Consider the following 20649-nt stretch of genomic DNA (forward strand, 5'->3'; position numbering starts at 1 on the left):
TTATAGACATGGACTTGGTGTAGTCACTATGAGATACAGTATAGCGAGGGAAAAAAAGGTATTACTTCAACCTAAACATCCACATGTCTAAAATAAACAGGATGCCGTCTTTAAAAGTTAGTTCTAGGACATTTAAGCCATTGGTTTAAAAAATGTAACTTCATGCCATTAAAAATACTATAATTGACTTTAATTTCATGGTATCATCTTCATTTTGGAGGAGAAAGCACCGCTTTGTGTAGGATTTGGGACGTCTGCTTCTGGAGTGAATAGCTTAATTTCTTGTTTTCTAGGAGGATGTCGGGATAAGGATGAACATATGAGGCTGGACTACCACGCCGAGCCCTGGGCTCGGTGCCTGCATGTTGTCATAGGCCGCAGTTAAACTAATGACCATGTTAATGCTTCTGTCAGGGCCAGTTTTCATCACCGCTCAGTCACCATTGATAAGTGCCGCTCTGAAACGGAGACAGAACTTTATAAATATGTGCATTATCTGTGGACTATCTCTGCCAGCACTGTAAAAGAGGCGTAGGCTACTGTTAGCTCTCTGACACACACCCAAATACACATGCTAATAGTGCTGGATGTACACTCACACATACACACACGCACGCACACGCACGCACGCACGCACGCACAGACAACAATAAACAGAGACAGGCACGTATAGGCACACACGCCCTATTCATCATGCAACGCTGCCCAAAGATGACACACGCGTATCAGTTTCATTTTTCCATTGTTTATGTTGACTTCATTATGGTCCAATTTGTACTCCGAATCCATTTGAACTCAGCAGGATTCACTGGCGAACATGGAACACAGTTTGGCGGTTTTTACTGAGCATTAAGAACCATGTCATTACACCCGTAAATTTCCAGAATCCCTTGGTAGAACATATATAATTTGCTGACATGACTTTTGGTAAAACCACAAGATCCATGAGATTCGTACGGCTCATGGAGAAAGTATGAGGGCATGTCAGATTACTTAAAGGGGATATCTGATACACTTCTCAGCACACACACATACGCACACTCAGGGGTGTCGCACCAAATTCTGGGCCCTGGGTACTTTAACTATTGGAAAACAGCAGATATACAAGCTCACAGCGTGGCACCGAGTTTAACTATTGGAAAACAGCAGATATACAAGCTCACAGCGTGGCACCGAGTGCCGTGCTGCGAGCTTGTAGATCTGCAATTTTTTTTAAATCGTGAACATTTGTGCAAGTTTTTGAATATTTAAAATCCTTCTATGTTTCTATGTCAGTGGTGCTCAAACCTTTTCATGTGAAGGACCCCCAAAATGATATGTATTTGGCCCATGGACTCCCATCTCAAAATATTGAGTTCCAGGGACCCCCCAGAAGCAAAATTTGAGTTACAAATGTTCGCTTAAAAAAATACATATATTCAAAGATTTGCACACATTTTCACGACTTTTCAAAAATAGCAGATCTAAAAGCTCGCAGCACGGCACTCTGTGCCACGCTGTGAGCTTGCATATCTGCTATTTTTCAATAGCTAAAGTATAAAATAATTAAGGCCCCTCCACCTTGGGCCCAAGTAACTCAGTTGTGACGCCCCTGCACATACGCACACTCATACAGCGGACAAAATATCAGTGATAAATTGTATGACCACATCTGCTGATGCTCTCACAAACTATATATTCTTTCAAAACAGATGTGTGTGTGTGTGTTTGCGCGCACGTGTGTTTGCGTGCGTGCGTGTACTGTAACTGCTGTTCAGCAGTCTGCTCATGCAGGGCTGCCGCTGCTCAGCAGCAAACTTTGCACAAACACAGAGCAGAGCTCTCCCGAGATGCCGATTGGACGGCCAGAGGGCCAATGAGTAATGGAGGAACAGGTTATTTGAACTCTCCTCCAAGAGCCACCCAGCTAAACTCAGAAAACATTCTCCTCGTTTCTGCAGGCATCATTTGCTCATCGTGTGACCACCGGACTGGAATACTCCATCTTTGTCTTGACGACAGAGACCAGTGCCTGTGGCGGCCTTCAGGGAGCAACCACTGACATAAACCGAGGAGAGCCTTTCTTTGTTATCTTTGAATCCCCCCCTTTATCGCCTATACGTCACAGAAAGGATGGGAGCATACCATGTCCGATTGTTACACGTGGAGGTCCACTGATGCACCTGCCGACTGGGAGAACTCTTGGTGTCAGAGGATGAATCCAGGGGCCGTGACGAAGTGCGAGGAGCTCCTCGACGCCGAGGACGGCAGGGGGAGGTCAGAGGTGAGGAGCAGGCTGACCTGTGTGGACATAACGAACGGACAGAGCAGCGTTGCGGACGGACAGAGCGCCGCAGGCTCCCTGCCACGCAAGGACACTGCTGCCGACCACAGCTCAACGACCAAGTACAGAAGATATGGGTACGCACTTCATGTCTGATGTTTGGAATAATATGTGGCGACCTTTGGGATGGCACATAATAGTCAATGAATGACGTTGTTTATATATATGTATAATTTATAATTCTGTCAAAGACTAGAAAGTTGGGAACTTACTGTAGAACTTACTGTGGAACATAATACTGGTATGTAAAACCTGTAATAGGTCATAGGTATAGTAATGATGTTCTCAGATAATGTCAGAATATTGTAGCCTTTCTTTGCAAATGTTAAAGGTAACACCTGTGGTTATTGGTCATGTGGGATACAATTATAGGCCTAACATTTATAATTGGAAGAGCATTTTTACATACACCCACACACCAAGCTAAGACATCTCTATTTGTCTTTTACCGTAGCCTTGTGCAGGTTCTACTTTAAACTCGATTGTGTTTTTATCCCAGCACCCACGGTCAATGTGTGTATAGTTAATGCCTCTTTTAAGATAATTTTTAGCACAAATCATGTAACTTTTACAAAGTTATTACTCGTACGAAACACCGGTTAAGAGTAAAACCATTGATCAATCAAACAGCCATAGCAACAGAATAAAAAGAAAATGAGGGCAGAAGGAGGCTGTGGTGACCTCTGTTGTGACCTCCAATGGTGGAAGAAGTACCTTGAGTTTTTTACTTAGCATAACACAATGTAGAGTTAAGTACAGTAAAAAAAATCCTCTATTCAAAAATGTACTTGCATAAAAGTACAAAAGTATTGGCATCAAAAATCTAAATACCAAAGTAAAAGTACAAAATCTTTCAAAAACAGCAGATCTACACTAGCTCACGTGTCATCACGGTACATGTGATATTAGATCAGCTAAGCTTAATTGTTTAATGAATGTGTTGTAATAATAATCTAAAACCTGAAAAGTTTTCAAGTAATTCTAGTAGAGTAAAAAAACATAAGCATACGCATAAATTGTCAAAAAATGACAGTACTTGAGTAAATGCATTACACCAGTGGTTCTCAACCTGTGTGTCGGGACCCCCCAAATTATTTTGGGGGGTCCCCAAATGATTAACTTAATGTGCAACATTGTTTTCTCACTCAACAGTAAACAAACCAACATAAAGTTTAAGTGTATAGAGGGTCTCTGCACATTTCTAAAGTGACAATTTAAGGACTTTTTAATACCTCTAAAATGACAAATTAAACATTGGCCAAATTGTCAAATATTAGAGGCAGAAATGGTGAAAATAGACGATCTACATGCTCACAAAATGTAATGCCTCAACTCTTAGTGCTCGTCAGGGTGGGGGGGGGGGGGGTCCCCAGTTCAAATATGATTATTCTGGGGGTCGCGGCCTAAAAAGGTTTGAGAACCACTGCATTACACCACTGTTGTCGACCTCTAACCCCTCCCCTCCAGGTCTCGTCTCGGCGGGGTCAAAGTTCGGCACAAGAGACAGGCGCTGCAGGACATGGCCCGACCCCTGAAACACTGGCTGTACAAACACAGGGACAACCCCTACCCCACCAAGACAGAGAAGGTGCTGCTGGCTCTGGGCTCTCACATGACTCTGGTACAGGTGAGCTGAACCACGGGAGTTCAAAAGTGCCTGATACAGGGGTGGGCAACTTGATGATGGCGAGGGCCACTATATTTCCACCTTCACTCCAGAGGGCCACATTGCATATTGTGACGTCCTACTTTGTCATTCTAGTATCTCATACAAAAGAAGCAAAAATAGCAGATCTACGAGCTCAAAACGCATCGCGCTGCGATGCGTTTTGAGCTTGTAGATCGTCTATTTTTGCTTCTTTTGAATTGGAATCCTGAATAATTTTTTGTTGTTTTTGAATTGGAATCCTGAATAGTTTTTTGTCATTTTTTAACTGGAATCCTGAAATGTAACATTTTGATTTCATTTCAAACGCATTTAGTTATATACTCATGTTAACTTTATGAACCTAAATACAAATACATTGGACATAAAAAATAAAAAAAACACATTTTAGTACTACTATACTAGTCATTAAGCTACTAATATAGACTGATGGAATTAAAACAGGTCATGTTTGGAATTGCAATAATATATCAGTATTCCGGTATTTACCTGCGGGCCGCATTAAGTAAAGGTGGGGGCCGCATGTGGCCCCCGGGCCACCAGTTGCCCATGTTATGGCCTAATAAGTCATATGTGCCTGGCTTAATACATTATAATTGCCCTCTATAACTAAACGCATTAAAGGACAACTTTGTTTTTAGTTTTTTTACATAAGGGTTCATATTTTAGATTGTAATTAGAGAAAAGAAAATATGAGTGTTAAAATGTTTTCATTTACCTCTTTCTATCGTTTTAGCCATTTTAGGGGCATGCGTACAAGTGGCTAAATATGTCTTTTCAGACACAATAATCCGTCAAATTCTTTATTAATATTTACAGTAACACTACTAGCCCCCATAAGTCACATCTGCCCATGAAAGATTGCGGAGCATCTTGGGAATGGGCTTATTGTGTCTAAAAAGTCATATTTGATGCTCATAATTTAACCTTAGGAAGTATTAGGCCTAAGTTTTTTTTTTTTTTTATTAGCACATGAATTTAATTCCATACATTCCATACGGTTGGACCACACATGGACAAATGACATCATCAGTTTGCGACGGGAGTCGTCTCTATTGAAAGAAATATATTATATATATTATATATTTCTAAAATAAATAAAATACTTAAGTGTTTTAAATTTATAATTTTTTATTATATAGGGCATAATGTATTAAGGCATATAAGGCTTATTACCCATGGATTCTTTTAAAGCCTCACTGTATAACTTTCCCCCGAGCAAGCAGGTATAGGCTCTATTAAATAAAAAAGATCACACCCGTGTGAACTGAGCGGTGGTTTACCCCCCCCCCCCCCCCCTGTGTGTGTGTGTGTGTGTGTGTGTGTGTGTGTGTGTGTGTGTGTGTGTGTGTGTGTGTGTGTGTGTGTGTGTGTGTGTGTGTGGGGCCTGGCCTGAACAACAGCGCCCCTCCCTTAACATGTGTGGTCAGAAAAGGTACTACACCACAGGCTTGAGGCTACATACAGACCCACCCACATACATACATACATACATACAAACAAACAAACATACATACCTACACACACAGCCACGCTATGGAGACGGTGTGACCACCGCTCAAAAATGCTTTTTCCATTAAAACCAGGGAACCATCTGTGTCGTTTTACATTTTTGGAATGGATATTCAAAAATAGCAGGTCTACAAACTCACAGCGTGCCACTTCGTGCCGATCTGCTTGTACAGCTGCTATTACTTTTTTTTACATTTTTGAAAAATCTTGAAAGTGTTTTTGTTTAGAAGGTATTTGTAGAATCAGCCTCACGTCGTAACGGGTTAAGAGTGCAGACAGAGAGTGTGATGAACAGAGGGACTGTTAAAGACCTGTAAAGGTCCATCTAACACCCCCCCCAAAGGAACGCTGTGGGTCCCTGGACCCCCGCTTTGAGAACCTCAGGACTAACTGAGTGATAAGAATCAAGAGGGGTTTAATTGGTACAAGCAGCGAAATCCTGGTATGACAATTGCAACATCATCAGAATAATATACACACGATAATTATAATACTAAAATGGTACTGTACTGTCTGAAATAAAATAACATCAGAAACTAGAAGCAGTGCTCTTCCGAGCACAGGTCTCCACCAGGCCAGGCGTCCTGGTGGTGCTACTGTATAATAGGCCAATGTTAAAAGGCTGGCATTTGTTCTTCACCTTAGACCTTTCATGGCAATCGGACACTGCATGCATGATTTGAGGCATTGTGTTCCAAAAATGGGTTTTGCTAAAGTCTACCTGTTGGTGGCGCTATAACAGGCCAACGTGAAAAGGGTAGCATTTGTTCCTTGACATAGTGGGAACATGTGTGGCAAATTTCACGGTAATCGCAAGCTGCGTTGATGATTTGAAGCATTTTGTTCAAAAACTGAGCAATCCTGCAAACTTTGGAAGCCAATATTAGCCAATTAGGATGGAATATGAAATATCAGACGGATCGGACTTGATCACATGACTATAGAGATACTGTGTACCGATTTGCATGATTTTTGGATAAAATCTCAAGGAATAATAGGAAAAATTGTGTTTTACATAAGTCGGCCTCCTGGTGGCGCTATAAAAGGCTGATGTGAAAAATGCAGGGAAAGGATTTTTCCTTGGCCTCTAGGGAGTGCGCTTACAAAGTTTGAAACTGATCGGTGGAGTTATAGGTAAAACCACAAATCGGCCTGTTATAGCGCCACCATGAGGCTGATTTCAAAAATTTGCAGTGGCATTTCTTCCTCGACCTAGTGGGAACGTGTGTGCGCGATTTCATGATAATTGCACTTTGCGTTTGGGATTTGAGGCATTTTGTTCAAAACGGCTCAATCCTACAAACTTTGGAAGCCAGTTTTAGCCAATCAGGATGGAATATGCAAAATCGGACAGATCCGTGTCGATCACATGACTGTCAAGATACTGCCTACTGATTTGTAGGATTTTTGGACAAAATCTGTAAGAGTAGTGCACAGAAATGTGTTTTGCGGACGTCGGCCACTAGGTGGCACTAGAAAAGGCCCATTTGAAAAATTTAGGGCAGAGGTTCTAGATTGGCATCCAGGGAATGTGTGTGCTCACTTTGGCAGCGACCGGGCCAACGGCGACTGAGATTAGGTGCACACAAACTGCGAGGACACACGGACGGACGGACACACGCACGCACGCACGCACGGACACACGGACGGACGAAGGGGAAAACATACTCTCCCCCATGCCTTCGGCTGGTGGAGACAATAAAGATATAGCAGCCACGAATGTGCATTGACTGACTTACCGACCGACCGATCGGTTGAACCGATGCTGCCCTAATGAATCTGGTCAGTGTCCAGCACTTCTGTGACTGATTCTGGTTGAGATAAAACATGACAGACATGTTACTGATCTGAGCATATGTCGTTCTCCCTGACTGACTGACAGACACATTCAGTCAGGGCGACAGGCCACAAGAGAACACTTAGGCTCAGGGACGTGCAGAGAATGTTAGAGAGGCAGGGGCTGAAATTTCTAAAAGGGCTTGTTGGTGAAAATATCGAAAATAGCCGACCTCCAAGTTGCGACGCCTTGTGAGCTTGGAGGTCGGCTATTTTCGGTGTGTGATACCACACTGAAAGCATAATCAAGTCAATACTGGAGATGTGGCGTAACGGCATGGATTTCTACGCAGAGAGGGCAATTCTTTCAGCGTAAGATGTTGCGTTCAGGTTCAGGAGAGTTTGGACAAGGCAATTCTCTTGAATGCTGCCCACAGGTATGGCATGGAAAGAGGGCATTTGCATTTATTTCACCATAGTAAAAACTGCATTCATGGTCTGGAGAGGGCACTTTTTACAGAGGGATAAAAGGGCAGGGGCTCAAGCCCCCTTTGATGTCTATGTGTGCAAGTGCCTGCTTCGGCTGCCATTGAAAGAGTAAACCATGGCTGTCCTGAAATGACCATTGTCTGTCTGTCTGCGTAATGTACTGTACTGTACTGTAGGTGTCCAACTGGTTCGCCAACGCCCGTCGGAGGCTGAAGAACACAGTGAGGCAGCCAGACCTAAGCTGGGCCCTGAGGATCAAACTGTACAATAAATACATCCAGGGCAACGCCGAGAGGCTGAGTGTGAGCAGCGATGGCAGCAACTCAGACGGTGAGAAGCGCACTGGTCCCAGTTACCGTAGTTCACTGGACATGTCATTATTGTACTGTATATATGCCCACTATTAGTAGTATAGCAGTTGGTGAGGTCAAGTAAATGATGTATGCTTGAGCTATTAGCTGAGCCACCTGCAAAAATGTGTTCAAACATTAGATGCATTTGTGAGGGACACGACTTTAGATTGACTTGTAGATCAGCCATTTACGTATATATACTTTGTATAAAATAGCACAAATATTTAATGTAAGGTGAAAACAGAAAATACACTAGTTGCGGCCGAAGGTCGCAGTTTAGTATGAGAAACAGCACATCATGTCTCTGTCCGTCTGGCTGGCCGTGTGCGCTTTTTTATGGTCTATGGGTTTGCCGCTCTGACATCACGCTCTGACTATCACTGCTGTCAGGGGAACCACGCAAACAGAATCCCTTTTATGCCCATATATGGAGATCCCTGATGTCATCAATATTAAGCCAATATCTAAGGACTTCATATGGGAATATATGGAGGCCACATCGGCCACATACCACTCTAACAGAATCCATATATGGCCAAGACAGATGGCCAAGACAGCCCATATCCATGTGGCTGGTTCTACAGACAGGGATCTCCATATATGGGCATAAAAGGGATTGTATGTATGATGTCAGATGTCATAGACGTCATAGGACTTTCACATAACGAATAACTGAGAAAGCATGTTTACAGCACCTCCATATACAGTACATGGATCTCCATATGGGTACCAGGGGTCTCCATATAGGCTATGGGTAACTGGTCCGATATACATCACTGGCCACACGGCCTTTAGGACGAGGTCACTTGTTGCCCTTAGGCGTCTTACTGGTATAGAGCCCTGAGGGACTCCACAAAACAACGTATAAGTTATTTAAGTACACTAGTACTTGAGTAAACATAGTTGGTTACTTCCCACACCACTACACATGTTGTGTTCCCTTCCCCCAGACGAGGGGTGTCCCTTGTTGCAAGTCCCCGTCAGCCATCAGTCAGAGTTCAACCGGTCGCCGCCGGGCGTCGCTCATCAGAAGCAGGGCGGCGGCCTCAGCAGGGCCGACTCGGCCAACAGCGACGACAGCGCCTCCACGCCGTCCAAGTACAAGAGCAGCCTGCTGAACAGGTACCTTCATGAGTGATTCCTTCATTAGAACTAATCATATGAAAGAACCCCGAGTCCAGTGGTGGACAAAGTACTAAAAGCATCAACACTGCAATGTAGAAGTACTCTGTTACAAGTAAAAGTCTGGAATTCAAAATGTACGTAAAAGTACAAAAGTAGCCTATTGGTATCAAAATGAGTAGTTCACCCCCAAAATGACTTTTTTTCTATTGATTAGTCACACCATGGAGAGTAAGACAAAAAAGATTATTATAGTAAATTTACACCCATCTGGATGGCGACCCAAATGCATGGGCCTGGAGGGGGCCCAGATACATTTGTGTGAGAATCAATGGGGTAAATTTACTTGACCCTTGACCCTAAATGTACCCCCATTGATTCTGACCAAATGTATTTGGGCCTTATTTGGGTCCCCATCCAGGCCCATGCATTTTGTTCCCCATCCAGAATCAATGGGGGTAAATTTACTCAAGTCTCCATGTGACTAATCGATAGAAAAAAGTAATTTTGGGGGTGAACTATTCCTTTAAAGTACCAAAAATGGAAAGTATTTGTTTTGCAGAATGTCCTATTTGAAGTTTTCAAATTTATAAAAATCTTTTGACAATAGCCGATCTACAAGATCATGGCTGAAGTATAGTTTTACTGGTGCCACTGAATGATGAACGTGAACGGATCATTTGAACTGATCATTGCCGTGAACGTGAACAAAATGATTCGTTCACTGAAATTAAGGGTTTTGCCCACCCCTAACAGGTACCTGAACGACACGCTGCGGCACGTGATGGCGGCCACCTCCTCCTCCTCCTCCTCCTCCCCCTCCCCCTGCGGTGACATGGTGAGGACGGCCGCCCGCAAGAGGAGGAGCCACTCAGAGTCGTTCAGCTCCAACGAATGTGACGACGATGACGCCGTCTCTCCGGCCTCCTCGCCGTCCTCTGAAACGGAGGCCAACTTTGTCTACCGCATGGGTGAGGGACGGGTCTTATATAAAGTTCTGTTCTCTTTCTGTTCAATTCGATTCGATTCAACACAATGATAAATTCCCCCTTAATGGAGTAGTTCACCCCCCAAAACTTTTTTTTCTATTGATTACTCACTCCATGGAGACTTGAGTTCAATAATATTTTTTGGTAATAAGCCCTATTCACGGCCCGTCCACTCAGCATCCCCACGGTGCTGAAGTCACGTTTTGAAGGGGTAAAACCCTGCTAAGCCCATAGAGTTAACACAGACATCGCTAATTTAATGCAATTTCCGAATAGTACAGTATAAAATACGGCTAGTATGATCAAAAACACAACGTTCGAAATAATGATTTGTTGGCAATTTCCAGCAATTTCTGTTATAGTTTCCCCTTCTAAACTGACGTCAGCACCAGGAAGTTGCTGAGAAATTTGCTGAGTGGGCGGGCCGTGAATAGGGCTTATTGTAGCATTCCTAAGACATAACTTTGATAACAATTACGCGTCAGACATAGAGATGAACAAGCTTACCTGAATAACTGAATGTTTGGATTTAGTTTGTAAAAAACTATATTTTCTCCACTATTTTCAGGTAGACTTCTCAAATCATTCTTGAATGGAATCTAATGCTGTAATCAACCAAACCATAGCATGCTTTGGTATGGTCTAGTAGTGAGGTATGAAAAAAGTTGAAAGGGAAAAACAGACTACTTGTCACTTAATTAGCTAGTCAGTGTCATTAAACAATATGACAAAGAATATTAAATTATTTTAAATATTGAGATTAACATAGTCTAATGTTAGTAGGCTAATACATTTGTTATAGTATCTTTAAGTTTCAGTTGGCAGACCGAGAGGATGTTGGCCTCCTCCTGTTTAGCATTAGTTATTCAAAATCTCTTCCTTGTTAGCTATAGATTTATGTCTGCTGTGAGGGAAAAACGACAATTTAAGTATCCACCAACATCTTTGTTAAATCTGAACGTGCCTCGGAGTGTAGTAAAACAAGAATTAAACGTGCAATTACTTTGACTTGGCTCATCTGTGGACCCCCGACATTAATAGATCTCTGGTGCTTAGCTGAAAGTCAGAAGCTTACAGAAATTTAATTATAAAGTTACAGAAAAGTTGGAATGGACTTCTGACACGTGAGTGCCCTCTGAGACGCACACGGAGAAGCACTGCGCCTTAAACGAGGCTGATTTGTTTTAAGTCTACTGAGAGCCAAAGCATTAGCAAACATACTACTAATGGGAACTCTTAGGCGCTGAAATCCCTCATTTTAAAGTGGGACCGGGGCCGGAGCTTGCACGTTACAAATATGATTTCCATATTGCAGAATTTGCCATTTGTTCCGCTCCAGCACAGTGCCATGGTGGAAATGTCCAGCCTGTCTCAAGGACAATTACACAATGTCTGAGTCTTTACTCTTCCCAGGGTGAGAGGTGGAGACCTCTGCCAACTGTTAGTAAATGGAGTAGGCTACCCTGTTGCTACGGCAATGAGGGGGACGTTCTCATGCAACAACTGGCAGGACTGCCAGTGGGATCCGTTGTGAGACAATTCAGAGCTACAATACTTATGTCCTCTTTTGCTTTTCCTAGCCTTGTCATTTGAGAAAGCAGGTGTGCCTCCTCATGTGCGTTGGTCGTCTTGCTCTTACAAGAGTCACTTTCCCTAAGTAATGAAATGCCCCTCTGTTCTAAGCAAGCGATACAGTTGCAGACACAAAATGAACAGGCATGACCCACTATTTTGTTACTGTACTTGCTGTTCCCCATGTTCTCCCCAATTTAGACATTTAGGTTTTTACTAGAGTCAACCACTTATTTTATTGTCTTATGATGGTGTCAAAAAGGAGGAAATAGCCGACCTACAAGCTGAAAACTTACACGACGCACTGTGAGCTTGTTTTTGCTTTTTCTGAACATTTTTGAAAATGTTTGCGAATGTCCAAAAAATGGGGTTGCCAGGTTGAAAGTGGTTAAATTAAGTTCAGGGTTTTACAGTTGATCACATTATCGGTGATTGCAACATGATGTACGGTTCCTCGGCGGAGGCAAAGTGGAAAATAAAGCTGCCAGATCCATGACAAGCGCTAACACCGTTAACACCTTCATACTCTACCCGAGAGAACAATAAAAGTCACTACACGTATATACGTGATGGACTATTAATTGGTGTCACTATAGAATGCAGTATGAAAACATGGCTGTGGAAATGCCAAAATCCCACTGGCGAGAGGAGCTGCACAACCAGACATTCTTGTTTGTTGCCACGCTTTTAAGACTTTGTTGAACTTGACCACGGGGCATAAGGAGACCGCGAGACGTGGTCTTTACATCAAGTTCAGATTTCCCTGAAGGAAGCAGGGGGGCAATAAAAGTGACTGGAATCGTGTTTTATTGGACGCAGAGTGAAGAAAAACTAATCTTGACGCATACCTTGCTCGGTTTTCCACCCATTTTGTTTCATATGAAAACATGCATGCTGGGAGGAGGGCCCTCTGGCCTCGAAATACCTCAGACGAGCAGATGATGATGATGAAGATGATGTGCTGATGTTAGGGAATAGACATGGTGTTCCCCATGTCACACCCTCCCTGGCCAGGCTGACATAAAGTCATCACCGCTGGGAGTCAATGGATTTAGGGGAGTTTGAGGGCTTAAGGGAACACCCATGGCCATAATGGACTGAACCGTTTCAGGAGAATTACACAAGACAGATTTTATGTTGCCAATTGAATGATACGCAACAGTATAAGGTTTTATTGACTGTCTAGGAAGACCATGTTTGTTATGGTGTAGGCCTATATAAGTTTATTGACTGAATGAAACCAGCTGCATCATTTTAGTCTCTTCGGTTCAGTATTCAGCGGTCATAAGAACATGTGATTTGTTGGTTGAAGAGTAGGTCTATGAGATCATCCCTTACAGTATGTAAATAGATGGACAAATGAGGTTAAAGGGTAACGGCATGCACCTGTACAGAGGTACACAACCTCATAAACAAAGCAGCTTCATAAAGACTTGCCAACTCTTTGTTGTAGTTGGTACCCCTTGTGCAAATTGAGACTTGCCAGTGGTTAAACAAATAGTTTTTTTTTTCTCTCTTCTACTTCTACTTCTACTTCTACCAGCAAAGGAAACATTGTGGAAATACTTTCCAAAGAGAAAACATGTTAGTGGCCAGAGAGGAAAATGATTAGCGACGTTCAGTAGCAAAAAGCAAGCGAGGCCAAATGATTTACTATCAACTTGTAGTTGCTCTTGGCGCAGATCAGGATAAAGAAATCAGAGACAGAGATGTTTCAGGCTGTTAGCATCAAAAAGGGCAGAATTCTGCATGCTCTAGCGTTGGCCTGTAATTTCCCCCCTCTATCACTCCCTGAAGAAAAATAGCTTTTGACCAGACGCTATCTACGAGGCAGAAGAATCAAACACAGCTCCAAAATCAAAATGTGTTTTACGTATTATGCACATCATCACATGTAGCATCCATAAAAGAACGGGGAATATGAAGGACGACAAAACTCATGCTGCGCAATCTGCATAAATCAACCGTAACTCGAGTCCATTTTGAAAGAACCGCAGCTCGGGGTCTTTTCAACGGCGAAAGTGCTGATGGAAAGCGTCGCAAGAGCACAAAATTAACTTGTGACTTATAGCTCAGCTAGTGGGCTTAATACTGACGGCCACGTCTAACTGACTTCCATTTCTCTTTATATGGCTCCAGAGGGATGTCCTAACTCTACTGTTCATTTCAATTCTTCTGAATTATATTGTTCCTCCTGCACTCAGTCAAAAACACAAGAGGTAGACTGGAGGCGGGAATGAAAAACACTGAGCTAACTTTATGGATGCTATAGTGCAGCTCCGTAGACCTGGAAACACAGTCCCTATGTTCATGACACTACACAGATATGGTATTTTTCCGTCTCAAAGGCACAAGAGAAACATAATTGCATTTGTTTTGGCGAGAGAAACTGAGAGCGGCCAGACTGGACCACTTCACAGAGTTAAGCCGCTCTGGCACCGTAAAATGCACCCAGAGAGAGGGGGGGAGGGGGAGGGGGGGAGAGAGGGCGAGAGAGAGAGAGAGAGAGAGAGAGAGAGAGAGAGAGAGAGAGAGAGAGAGAGAGAGGGAGGGAGAGAGAAAGAGAGAGAGAGAGAGAGAGAGAGGGAGGGAGGGAGGGAGAGAGAAAGAGAGAGAGAGAAAGAGAGAGAGAGGGAGGGAGAGAGAAAGAGAGAGAGAGAAAGAGAGAGAGAGGGAGGGAGAGAGAAAGAGAGAGAGAGAAAGAGAGAGAGGGAGGGAGACAGACACACACGCGCACGCGCTTGCATGCAAACACACATACGCACATGCATGTAGACACACGCACACGGCACACACACACACACACATACATACATGGATGGAGACAGACAGACATACAAACGTGTATCAGAGACATAATATGGCACACATACTGTACACACATATGGGTCAGTGACGTGACGCCCCAAAAAACATGTTTTTTAAAAAACTTTAAATAGCAGGCATAAAAATTATTTACTTTTGTTCTACTCACTCTCAACTTTATGGAAACACATTTTGTTTTTAGATATTTTATTGGAATCAGACTTTATTGAGCAGTTTGTTGTACTTGTGCCTAAAACCGTCATCTGGTGTGACATGACAATAATTGTTCATAAAATGAAAATGGAGTACACCTTTCTTAAGTTACTCACTTTATCAAAGTCCTTTATCATAACTAACCTGTGATCCACTATAGTTTTGTGAAAATTAATTGAATCTGTATATTTTTTTCATAATCAACACTCTGTGTGAGGCCCATGTTGTCGATCTTTCAACATATTTTAATTTTATTCTGACAAAAACTTTCTTTAAAATTACACAAATATTTGTGACTCTTCCTGATACTATTTTCTATGTAAACCATACACATTTTTTCGGTTTCATCATTAATAAAGGTATGATTTCTCACTATTTGGAATGTCACACCAGATGACTTAGTGTCACACCAGATGACCATATCTTCATGTGTCAAAGCAAACTGTGTTTTAACCTACCTATTAGTGAGTACTGAACTTTACTGATTGATTAAACAATTACCCAGGAAAAACAGCAACAGTAAAATTGCTTTAACATTAAATAACATGGCCTTAATATTTCTGAACAGGATAGTATTGTTGGGCCTTAACATAGGATAACAAAGAATTGTAGTAGTAGATGGATGATGAGGATGTGCACAGGAATGCTACGCACACCTAAGTCTTCTGCCGGCCCACGGCAGAAGGATCTTAAAGAGACAATAAGGTGCATAGCCACACTGGGAGCCAAGGCAACATTTTATTAACACCAATTATTGGAAACAACTCAGCATTCAGGTGTATTACTTTTTTCCGAAGTCTCCTGAACTTGAACACAGCATTTTGAGTTGAACAAATTTATTTACGAATCATGTCGTTACACCACATCTCCACTAGCTAAAGAGTGCTGGGTTGTGCAACTCCGAAAATAGCTGATCTACAAGCTCTCGCAGCACAATGCGTTGAGAGCTTGTAGATCAGCTATTTTCGCTATGTTTGTCTCGGGTCCTACCTTACCTCATTGTCCAGTCCAGTGAGTGAAAGTACAAAAGTATTAGATTAGATTAGAATAGTGTATTTTGGAAATAATAAAATCACATTTTCTGTACAGCCCATTTTCTGTTGTCAAGTGTCTTATATTAACTGCTTATAACGGATAGTTATTATAAAGTGTTACCACAATATAAGGTTTAGGTTTCTGTGAAGGGGTTTTTGCTCTGTCTGATGAATTTGCTGTATCACCGAATGAAGCTAAATTAAATTATGTAAAAATGTTTAAAACGTTGTTTTAAACATGTTAAAATGTTTTAAATGGACAAAAGAAACATGGGACTTGTTATTTATTGTTATGTCTGTAGGAAAATACAGTATATATCATCTGGTGTGACAATCAAGTCATCTGGCGTGACAAGCAGATATGTCACACCAGATGACGAAGTGTCACACCAGATGACGTTTTCTGCATTTAGGACTACCTTGAGGCTACCAGGTACACATTAGCATGCTAACAACATGCTAGCTATAACAAAACAACCTAGATTTACATGTAATTATGAAGTTTCAAATAACTTTTGCTTTATTAATGAAAAAGGTGTCACACCAGATGACATCCAGAAGTGCCACACTTGTCAAAGTTTCAACAAGATGGCATTTCATGAAAATGTTAAAATCATAACTCACCTCAGACACCTGTCTTGCAGTTGTGCTGGGAGTGCTGAATAGCCTTACAGAAGAAGGACCTCTCTAGCCCAGTAGGTGTCCAAATTATTGCCTGTTTAATTTTTCCAAACTAGTGTCACACCAGATGATTTTGGTTTGGGGGACAAAATCTTTTTGATCAGAAATGACTGAAAACATTATGCTTGGACTTTGAAAAGATATAGGCTCACAAATAGACATTTTTTTTTGCCTAAATTCATTTTTAAACGAATTTTAGCAATTCTTTTTCTTAGTTTTATTCAAGTTCTACTTTGAGAAACAAGGTTGGGACAGTCACACCAGATGACATTTACCATGTTTGGTTGAAGATTCTGAAGAAATGAGGAATGAAATGTTTTAATCTTGAGTAAGTTCACATAAAGCTTAATGTCCTGCACAATATTCAGAAGGTTTTTGACAAATATATTTTTTATTTATACATGTTTGACACCGAGGACAGCGAAAACGCTACGTCACGTCACCCACCCATATACAGATAACCTGCCACACACACACACACACACACACACACACACACACACACACACACACACACACACACACATACACACACACACACACACACACACACACACACACACACACACACACACACACACACAAAGCCCCAACTACAAACATTTAACTAATTAACCCTGTTGTCAGAAGTAGAAGAGATCTACCAGCTCACAGATCTTGTGAGCCTGCGAATTGGCTATTTCTGTGTGGAGGAAAGAAAAGGAGGGGTCCAAGTAGGCTATAAAGACCCCTGGGGGAGCCCAGTCAACCATGTACAGTACATAGGGTTAAGTGGTGAAGCATGCAAACGTGGTCATCGCATGCGATGTTGATTTAGTGAAACATGTACAGTGCTGCGCATCCGAGTGATTTACTGCAAACTAAGGTGAACCTTTTTGCTTCCAGACACGGTGGACTACACTTCAGTTGAACATGAAACGTGAGTGTGAAGAATCTTTCCTCTGTCTACAATCAAGTCAGCTGTCCTGACCTTTTCGGCTCCCATCAATTTGAAAACACTTCACATAATCGGCCTCATAGGCAGAAATGTCCTTACTGAACTACAGACATCTGTCACTGTCATGAAACTACAATGAATTTAGGCTGCCGTAGCCGAGTGTGTAGAGAGTAGGGCTGTCCCCGACTAAGGATTTGTATAGTCGACTAGGATTTTAGTCATTGTGTTGATAGTCGAATATTAGTCGACTATGGCCCGTTTTTTTATTATTATTATTATTATTTATTTATTTTTATTTATTTTTTCTTCTTTTTTTTACCTTCTTTTACAATGGCTTATAAACAACAGAGGTGAAACACTCATTTAAATAACATGTCTTCTTGACTTTTGTTTTAATAGATAACTCATTCATTATTTAAGCCAAGGTTTATTATCATGGCCTTATAAGAATAGTAATAAGAGGCTGTATGGTGATGAGAAGGTTGCTGTATTAATGGCACTTCCCCGCCTAGGATCAATTAGGATGGGTTAGATGCAATGGACATTTGAAGTATGCAAAAAGTACAGTGTGGGGTAGTAAATGATTTACTGTAATCATGTAGGCTTAACAAGGACATAAGCGAGTGAATAAATATGCTGTGTTGAGTTGCCTAGAATGATTACACCAAGCGACATATGTCGCTTGATGCTTTGATTTGGGGGGGCCACTACAGTCAGTGACATTCAATGACACATATACATATGCAGTCAATTTCCTTTGATGCTGTTTCTGTGTTTCGTCTGGTGTTTGCAGCTGCCAGCCGCTGGACAGGGGCCTGCAGTGCAGACAGGAGCAGGAATGGAGGGAAATCCATGCTGCCATGGCTCTGACCAACTTGGCCCAGGGACAGAGCTGCACCAGAGGGCCCAACGCCGTGGGGCAGACCACCTGCACCAGAGTACCTACCACCATCGCCAGAGCCACTGTGGTGGGGAAGATCTGCGCCACGGGGCCCACCGTAGGGCCTTTTATTACAGCGCCTGCCATCACCAGTCGCATCATCCAAAAGTCTTCTCACATCTCAGAGATAAAGACTGTCAAAGTGGCCCTCGTAAACAGCCTGTAAGCAAACAGTGTGTGAGTCTTATTGCTGCTTCATTACTTTTATCCCGGGTGCTAAATCAACCAGTGCCTAGTAGTATGCCTCATGCACCTGAGACCTTTATTTTACAACAGTAGACAGTTTTGGTCATATTTGTATTGTAAAATAAAACAAATATATATATATGTATCCTTCTATTTTTATTTTGTATTATTGACACATATGTAACCTTTCATATTTCCCCTTTTTTACAGTAAGTTATATTAACTTGAGACTGGATTATCATCCAATGCCTGCACAACTGAGATTTAACAACTTCCATTTGAATAAACTCAAATGTGAAACATTTCTTCTTACTACTTTCATACTTTACTTTTGTCTCAGCATTTGAAGTTTACAATATTTCAATACATTCCACCAGTGTAATGATAAATGAAAAGGTTATATTACCATCATGTATTTTTGTCTTTCAGTATGTCGAGGTAAAAAGAATTGTCATCATGTTAGCATTTTGTAAAAGCTCTTCCATCGTACTGTACTGGTTGAATCAGGGGTGGGCAACATTTTCACACACATGAAAAGGTGGGTGATCACACCCAGGGCTGGACAATGAAAACCAGCAAAGAGTAAATAATGTAATATGAATAATAACAGTAAATTCTTTCTACTGTATCTGGGGGGCGGAATATTAATGCACATCAAACAATAATTGTTAATAATGGTTGCTTTATATCAACTCGATTGATCACCTCACCACCTGGGTTAAATAAATCATTGCCCAGTTCCTATGAGGTCATTTACAGCTGGTATTCACATAGCATTCTGCATAATTATGTATCTGGATATGCTACCCGGATAATCAATGACACGACCGTGCTTTTGCATGGAAATGGGGCTTAACACTCTCTCTCTATCTCTCTCATCCAGATGCACAATGCATGATAATTCCAGGTGTACAGCAAATGGGGCCTTTAATATAAGAAACAGCGAACATGAATAAGTCTCAGTCAGTAGTACATGTGGTGCTCTGCCTCTGTGCAGAGCGCTGTGGTGGGGACTGTCCCCACTCCATCTGTATGCGTTCTAACACAGAACATAAGCTTGTAATCACAGGCTGTGCCCCGCGGGGTAATTTTCTAAAACATGCTTAGCGGGATTTTCCGCTTTGTTCCGTTCCTCTCTCTGTTCTGCGACACTCTGAGCAAAGAGTGTTTTGGGTCTTGCATGTAGAACAGGCTAGACTCATCAGCGAGGCTTTCATGGAAAGACTGCCTCACTCCAGTCCAACCCTGTGAGCTGCGTTTCATTATGTAGGCATCCACGCAACATGGAAACTGGACGGTTTACGCTCGGTGGAAGGCAATAAAACAATATTTAGACTGCGGCAAGAGGAAGGTGCAGTGCACATCTTTCGACAAGATATGCACACACGGTTTTGTCTTTAAGATTGTTTATTTCAGTTTGAAACAATAAGAGTCCAAGTTATGATAAGTCATAACACTATGTCAGTGAACGTTAAGGCAAATAGAATCTTCTGGTAATGGGATTTAAATGGATGGGGGGGGGGGGGGGGGGGGGCAGGGGGGAGAAAACGCAAGTGACGAAACAAAAACGTACGAACAGAGAAATGCAAAATAATCAACAGCATTTTTAACTTACAACAGGAGAATTCAAACAGAATAGATAGAGCTTTTTTAAAGTTTTGTAATAATAAAATGTATGTCATTGGGATATAATTGACATTATGTTCTAGTATGTGAAAACATCTCCATGTTAACATGACATGGTATGGACCACGGCACCACAGAAAGGTAAAGAGCAAGTGAATAAAAAAGGCATGAGATGAGTAAAGACTATAGGACCGCTTGCCTACATTACCACAACAAACTGATGGACCGACCATGCCAATCAACTGCTTTCTTGCCAGAGAGATTGGGCAAGGAAAACAGAGAGATCCTATGAGGAAACGCAAAAAAAAAAGAAAAAGAAAACTATCTTATTACAAAAGTTGCTGTATTGTAAACCTCACACTTGAGAATGAAACAATCAAAAAAGAAATGAAGTGATGAAATGAATGCTACATGACAGCAGTGTG

At 41.9% G+C, this 20649-nt stretch overlaps 1 protein-coding gene across 1 annotated transcript; it reads left to right on the forward strand.

Annotated features, from left to right (window-relative positions):
- Positions 1–2125: 2125 nt before the first annotated feature.
- Positions 2126–18578, forward strand: LOC308284873 (homeobox protein Mohawk-like; the record flags this gene model as incomplete). Its single annotated transcript, XM_080725597.1, is given in 9 exon segments — positions 2126–2400; positions 3791–3950; positions 7943–8096; positions 9070–9241; positions 9998–10212; positions 17421–17454; positions 18266–18361; positions 18363–18386; positions 18506–18578. Coding segments are annotated over 9 exon segments (1203 nt in total).
- Positions 18579–20649: the final 2071 nt, after the last annotated feature.

Source organism: Nannobrachium achirus (assembly GCF_963921795.1).
Source record: "Nannobrachium achirus genome assembly, chromosome: 5".
Classification (NCBI taxonomy): Eukaryota; Metazoa; Chordata; class Actinopteri; order Myctophiformes; family Myctophidae; genus Nannobrachium; species Nannobrachium achirus.